We start from the raw sequence: 7,147 nt of genomic DNA, 5'->3' as shown, positions 1-7,147 counted from the left end.
TGGTAAATCATTGCAAAACACATAGTCACCCTCACGGGGGTCCTGTTCCACGATCTCCAAAACTAGTCTGCTGTCAGGCAAAAATCTCTTGAAGGCATTATCTCCTCTTCTCTGACTGTGTGTGTGTGTGTGTGTGTGTGTGTGTGTGTGTGTGTGTGTGTGTGTGTGTGTGTGTGTGTGTGTGTGTGTGTGTGTGTGTGTGTGTGTGTGTGTGTGTGTCATTTTCATTTTGCAAAAAAACAGACTCGCATGAGCCTTTAATGACTCCATCCGGGCCGGGGCAATTACGAGGCGGGTGCAGGGACCCAAAAGAGTCGGCCCCGCACGAAGTCCAAAACGCTGGCAGGCGAAACACTGCCGCCGCTACTGCCCCCGGCACGAACAGGTGCACCCTGGCACGATGGACACTTCTCTGGGAAACAAGGGCCTGTTTGACGACGTTTTTGCATGGTTGACAAATAACACTTTAAGGCAGAGCGTGTGCATTTTTTGTGAGCGGTGACTCGGAATAAATAAGCAAACATCGAGGTACTCCGGAAGGACTCTCCCTGCACCCATCCGAAAAGAGTCGGACGGTCGCTACCTGCAACCGCACTGCTCCACCACCATGTCCTCGTATTGCTTGTACACCACGTTGTTGCCCGAGTCGATGTACAGAATGCTGATAGGGCTGAGTTTGGTGGGCACGCAGCAGCTCGGAGGGGTGCTGTTGGGGTCCATAGAGTTCATGAGGGTCTGTATAATTGCGTGGTTTGTGGGCTCCAGGTGAGACCTTAGTGGGAAGTCGCACACGCCCTCGCAATGGTAGGCTTCATAGTCCAAGGGCGCGATGATCCAGTCGTCCCAACCCAGCTCTTTAAAATTTACGTGCAGGGCCTTTTTGCTACACCTGGATTTGGATTTCTTCCCGTGTCTTTTGCCGTGCCTGTTGCTCAATGCCGTCCTACGCCTTCTCCGAGGCCCCTCTCCTCTGATCTCTGTAAGGGGCAACCTGTCCTCGCCTCTTACTTCTTCTGAAGCTCTCCTGACAGACCGCCGAGATTTAATTTTCTCCTTCATCTCGTTGAACAAGTTCTCCCTTTTCTTAGAGCGAGTGTAAGCCACCAGAATGGCCTTTTCCTGCGTAGACCGCCCACTCCGGTCGAGACCCAGCAGCCGGAGATCCATTTCGGTACCCGAATGACCAAGGGTTACTCTAAGCTGGAAGCAGAGCTGGTTCTGTTTGTGTCGATGAGATTTAAACATCTCCCAAACGTCAAGAACCTCCCATCTGGACTTGGATGAGTCCAAAGGGTCCAGCAGCCTGGAGTCCAACAGCATATCAGAGCTGCAGGGGTAAAGCTGGATGTGGTAGAGGCCCGTCGTCTGCAAGTCTCCTGACGCTCTCCTAAATATCCTTAATTCGGCCCCGACCAGCTCCTCTTTGTCTGAAAGGGTTGAGACATCAAACAGATACTTTTGTCTTCGCAGAGGAGGGTGCAAAAGATCGTCTGCGGGGGATGAAAGGAGAAAAATAATTGCAGTCAGATTCACTTAGTGTGTACAGTGTTCAGATGGGGGACGGAGAGGACACACAGCGGCCTTCCCTCCAGACCCATCCTCACATCGACCCCTTCATATTCCCACACCTAATCATTGTTTCAAAAAAATTACAGATATAGCTACCCATAATATTTGCTGATTTTATGTGTCCTTCCTTAACTTAAAAATATGAAGTATTACAAAGCTGACTGTATTTTTGTCCAACACACAGAAATTTGAACTAATTCAGTATGCATTTATAACATGGGTCTCAAACTCAATTTACTTGAGGGCCGCAGTAGCTTGGGTCTGGATAAGGTTGAGCCAAATCTGGTTTTCCACAAGAAGAAAAAAACTGATAAAAATAATGTTCCACTCTTTTTCAATATATTTTTAATGCCAGAAAAAGTAAGATCAAAAAGGAAAATTTTACAAAACGTCAAGAATTAATATTAAAATCATTAAATCAGTACTGAATAAATACTTTTTTGAGTGGGGTCCAATTACATTTTTGCAGTCTTATTTGATGACGAGATGTCGTTGTATTGTGTAGTGCAACCGCACACAAGTGCCAAAAAGCACAATGAAGAGTACAAACTACAGACTCAAAGTGATCAACAAGCACAATTTTGCTTCTCATTCTTTGGCCAGCCTTTTGTTGGTTGTTTTTTTTTTTGTACCTGTAGCAGCAAGATAGCGGACTTTGATGTCAGCTCCCTCTAAGTGAGCCTAATGTTCGGGAAAATAAAAGCAAACTTTTTGACATACGAGTATTTCGAAACATTGCCATTGATATCATAGTTCATGTATTTCTGCTTATTTTTTGGAAGCAATATTGGTCAATGAGTTATTTTTTACCACCAGGAGGCTTTTAGTAATACACACTGTCCCTTTAATCTTTCATATTAAGGTGGGGATTTTAAACTGACTTCCCGTGGGCAGCAAGTTTGAGACCCCTGGCGTATTAGCTAAAACATTTTAGAATTGGCACATGGAAATAGTACTATTTGTTGCATTTAAGTACTTTCGCCCCCTGTGTTATTTGTTTATTTATTCATAAATTTATTTATTTATTCATTCATTCATCCATTCATTCATTCATTTATTTTATTCCATTGTTCTTCTACCATTAGTTCATCTTCCAAAGTTTTGTCTTTCAAATTGTTCAATTATTGCCTGCGGGCCAATTATATTTTGCGCATGAGCAGTTCAAAAACAAATTCGATAGCACTGGTTGCTTTTAGATTTATTTTTCTCTAAGATCGCATTAGTTTTTATTTTCCTTGACGTGTCTTATATATTTATTGTTGCGTGTCTAGCGCATATGTGCATTCTTAGAGTCTCTTTCGAATTCCAATGTTTAAGGATGGTTGCACATTTGACACTTTAATGAATAATGTAAGTTGTTTGTATCGTGTGCGTTAGTGGAGATTTGTTGTTCATGTTTTCAAACTAGATATGTGCAGGATAAATAAGGGGCCAGACGTATTGCGCAAACAATACACAATTATTGTATTATATTCCACAATATACCAGAAAGGGGTTGAGGGACTATTCAATAACGTGTTTGAAAAGCATAAAACAAATACTTGACCTAGATTTCAATTTGCTAAATTGTTTGATTTGCAGCTCATGAGCGTGCAGACTTTCAAAAAACTTATACCTACTAAGTGTATGTTTGGAAAATGGAGTTTTTAGCAAATAATTAATAGCAAAAAAGATTGCTCAAAATTTGAACACACATCAAACTTTTTGGGATAACGAAAATGGTAAGTTTGCGTGCGCACAGTCGCGTGATTTGCGCACGCGATTCCCGGGAGATATTCGTATAGTTGTCAGTTTCCCTCCGTGAACCCGTTAAAAAATTGAAACCTTGTGTTTGTTTCAACGACTTGGGCGTCTGGTCTGCATTACGTTTCTTTTCCACCTTTTTTTCAAGCAAAACCTTAAAGAAAATTGAATACAACTTCACCAAATAATTAACAGCCAGAATTCCCACCCTTCTCATTAAAACACTTCCCCTCTTATATTTCATCCCACGTTGCCAACGACAACATCCCCCTGAAAACGACCTTCAATTTAAAGGGGTTGGGCGCACAAACTTGTTGAAATTATTGACATAGTCGTGTTGACAGAAAAGAATGTAGGCTACCAGCTTTTCTTGGCAATTCCGCTAGAATATTTTGCTGCAATTTTTAACGTATTGCTAAACATTTTTTGCAGTAAATTGTCTCTGCTTTCTTGGGACATTTTTAGCATTAAATGACGTTCCACCAATATTATGTGATGACTTTAAAAAAGCGCTATTTCCCCACCAATTCTAAGACCAAATTTACACCCTTGCCACAAATCCTTTAATATTAATCCAATTACTGTGTTTTATAAGAATATTACAGAAAATACAGAAAAACCAAAATCACCGGTGAGTAAAAAGCGCACGCATGAGTGAGCACAAAAAGGTCTGAGTAGGTAAAGTTGAATTTCCAGCTGCTTTTTACGACATTTTTACGATGAAGTAACGTTCAATATTTGTCCCAGTCAAGGCCGTAGTATTGGAAGCGACAGAGGGGACGTGTCCCCACTAATATATTGAGAATTCATTGTTGTGCTTTCTTATTACATTTTACGTTGGAATGACGTTTAGTGATTGTCTATCCGTCAAGGTCGTATAATTTGGGGATTGGCGGAGGGAACGTCCCCCCAACAATATTTAGACATTATAGTTTGGTCCCTACCAATATTAAATGATCACTTTAATCAGACACTGCGTCCCCACCAATGCCAATACCAAACGTATGCCTTTGCTTTAAGTCAACTCATATTAAAATAATTACTGTATTTTAAGAGAATATATTCGTTTTGCAAAAAAAAAACAGGTCATTAGCGTTTAAAAGCACACGCATGCTTGAGCTTGAAAGCAGGCCTGAGTAGGTACATTTGGATTTCCCGCTGCTATTATAACATTTTACGACGAAATTACATGCAATGATTGTCTATCAGCCAAGGGCGTGGTTTTGACATGGATGGGGGGGATGTGTCCCGACTAATATCGAGAAATTATAGATTGTCTGCACCAATATAATGCGATCACTAACAAAATGTGCTATGTCGCCATCAATATCAAGCAATCACCATGTGATCAATTTAAAATGCGCTATATGTCCCCACGAACGCCAAGACCAAACTAACGCTCTTGTATAATACCATTAACAATGATGCAACTATTGTATTTTAAGAGAATATCTTCAATATGCAAAAACACAGAAGTCTCTGGTGCGTACGGCTAGAGGTCACAGCCTATGACACACCACATTAGAATCACCGTGAGTTGAATTGTGTTCTTTTCTAGTATTTAGCAGAAATACATATCATAAAATGTTTCTATACAGGAGCCTTATTATTATTTATTCTCTATCATGGAGAATTAGATTAAAAGAGCCTATGAGCATTGAAAGAGGGTTATTCCTTTTTTCTAGTATGCAAAATTAAGTACATTAAATACTTTAAATAAGGAGCAGCATTTCTAGCAAGCAGCTCTCAATTTAAAGTATCACACTCTGGCCCAGACACCTGCTCCTCGCACCGGCTTCCAAAATGTGCAGACGGAAAGTTTATTTTATTACCGACACTGATTTACAACCTTCATTTAAAGTGTCTCATTAGTGTTTTACTGGCACGTCAAGCAGGGGTCAAGTACCACAAAAATCGACTCAAATTCACCTTTTTTTTTTTTGCTTGTGATGAAAATATTGACACACTCGTTCGTTCATTTTCGAATACAAACGATAATTTCCCTTTTTGGGATGCAAATGCTCATGAAAGGCAACCTCTTTGTGGTAAAGCACGGCGAAATATTTTGACTACAAGTCACCCTTTTTTTTGCTCGTGGTGAAAATATTGACGAACTCGTTCGTTCATTTTTCTCATCTGCAGAAATGTTCCTTCTATAGAGTCGAATTGATTCATCGCATATAGTTATGATTTAGTTTACAAGAGCCTTATTTACTTTGCATTTGGTTATTATAATAAAAACATTTGCTTTAATCTAACTTAATTTAATTTCACAAAAAAGACTTCATAGCTGTTATAAGGCCCAGAATCATTTTAGTGTATAGTGATACAATTGTTCGTGAAAACCAACCTGTTTGTAGTAAAATAGCCCCAAAAATCACTAAACGTCAGTTGTTGTTTTTTTCCAATCTGCACTTTACTTGCCCTTTTAGTGATGCAATCGTGCATCCAACCTGTTTGAGGTTAATTAAGACAAAAAAATGATTTATAGTAACCCATATTTGCTCGTGATGAAAATATTGAAGCACCCGTGCTATATGTTTTCTTATCTGCGCTATAATTTTCCTTCTAATGATGAAACTCTTCATTAAAACCAACCGGTTTGTGGTCAAGTAGAACATAAAAATGGCTAAACGTGGCCTATCGTTTGCTCTTGATATAATTATTGACGCAATCATTCGTTCACTTTTGTAATTTGCACTAGAATTGCTCCTCTAGTGATGCAACTGTGCGTAAAATCCAACCTGTTATTGGTCAAGTACCACAAAAGATGGACTGTCATCTATTTTTTGTTCGTGATGGAAAAATTGGTGCACATTTTCGTCCGATTTTCTAATCTGCACTAAAAACGTACTAGATCATTAAAATCAGCCTGTATTGGATCAATATCCCCCAAAATTACTAAAAGTCTCCATTTTGGGCTTGTGATAAAAGTATTGATGCACCTAGTTGTTCGTTTTTTATAAACCACACTGGAGCTGTCTCTCTAGTGATGCAACTGTGCATGAAATCGGTGAAGTAATTTTTTTTTTTTGGTGTTGAAAATATTGACGCACTTCAATTTGACAGTGTGCACTATAATTGACCTTCTGGCGGTGCGACTGTTTGTGAAAACCAACCTGTTCCTCTGTCCACAAAACTTGTTATGGTGTTAGCAGATTTGGAGGAAAGGAAAAAACTGGAATTAAGTCCAAGTTTCTCCGCTGCGGAGTAGGTCCTGTAAATGGAGAGCATGTACTCGTGCGGGACCACATCGTCTGTGAGTTCTTTGTGCAGGCTGCTATGATGAGAAGACGCAAAAATGTCTTTGAGGAGCTTGCTTGACCTTTGTCCGCCCTGATGAGGGAGCCTGACTCCCTTGTTCCTCTTTGGGGTCGAGGGAGAGATGATAGCAGCTGACTGAAAACATGGTAGATTCCAAAGGAAAACAAGAAACAGGCCCACGTAAAGCGTAACCGCCCGAAAGGCAAACATGGCCCTGAGATGCCAAGCGTCAAGGAGACAAGTAATTTGGAAAATAAAATTTAAAAAAAAGTCCTTTCCCGTGGATGGAGGTGGTCCTCCTGTTGCGCGTCAGGGTGCAAGACTCGCTTTGGAGTGTGTCTTGCGCTCTGGACTCGGCGCAAGAGAGGCCGATGGGAACACGCCCACACGGTGCTTCCCAATTTCACCACATGCACTCGCAAACCAAGGGTCAGAACGGGGATCCTGGAATCCAAGTGGAACCGTTTTTGGTGCGGCGTTAGCGATTCAAATATTTACTGTCTTCTCGGTGAATGCTGAAACATGCCAAAAATATGAATGCGTAAAAAGTTTCGTTGGCAATAAAAGTGTA

General features: G+C 40.6%; 1 protein-coding gene across 2 annotated transcripts; it reads right to left on the bottom strand.

Annotated features, from left to right (window-relative positions):
• Positions 1–228: 228 nt before the first annotated feature.
• Positions 229–6,786, bottom strand: gdf6a (growth differentiation factor 6a). 2 transcript variants are annotated; one of them, XM_088327944.1, is made up of 3 exons: positions 6,432–6,735; positions 1,034–1,490; positions 229–1,003 (listed from the first exon to the last, which is right to left on the bottom strand). In XM_088327944.1, exons 1-3 carry the CDS (start codon positions 6,544–6,546, stop codon positions 580–582), a joined length of 996 nt encoding a protein of 331 aa, XP_088184070.1. In that variant the 5' UTR covers positions 6,547–6,735; the 3' UTR covers positions 229–579. The 2 variants fall into 2 exon arrangements, with proteins under 2 accessions (XP_088184070.1, XP_088184069.1); XM_088327943.1 differs by having other exon boundaries at positions 229–1,490; positions 6,432–6,786.
• Between the last annotated feature and the right edge of the window lie 361 nt (positions 6,787–7,147).

Source organism: Urocampus carinirostris, chromosome 2 (genome assembly GCF_059441175.1).
Source record: "Urocampus carinirostris isolate Australia breed hairy pipefish chromosome 2, RoL_Ucar_1.0, whole genome shotgun sequence".
Classification (NCBI taxonomy): Eukaryota; Metazoa; Chordata; class Actinopteri; order Syngnathiformes; family Syngnathidae; genus Urocampus; species Urocampus carinirostris.
The sequence above is the reverse complement of the archived record's forward strand: the minus strand, read 5'-3'. Positions and strand labels throughout refer to the sequence as shown.

Bases quoted from the DNA above. Each gene is read 5' to 3' on its own strand.
- gdf6a (XM_088327943.1), bottom strand. From the start codon at position 6,786: ATGTTTGCCTTTCGGGCGGTTACGCTTTACGTGGGCCTGTTTCTTGTT. The intron at 1,491-6,431 runs GTTGGTTTTCAC...CATCCCCCGCAG, and splicing joins TTTTGTGGACAGAGGAACAG to ACGATCTTTTGCACCCTCCT.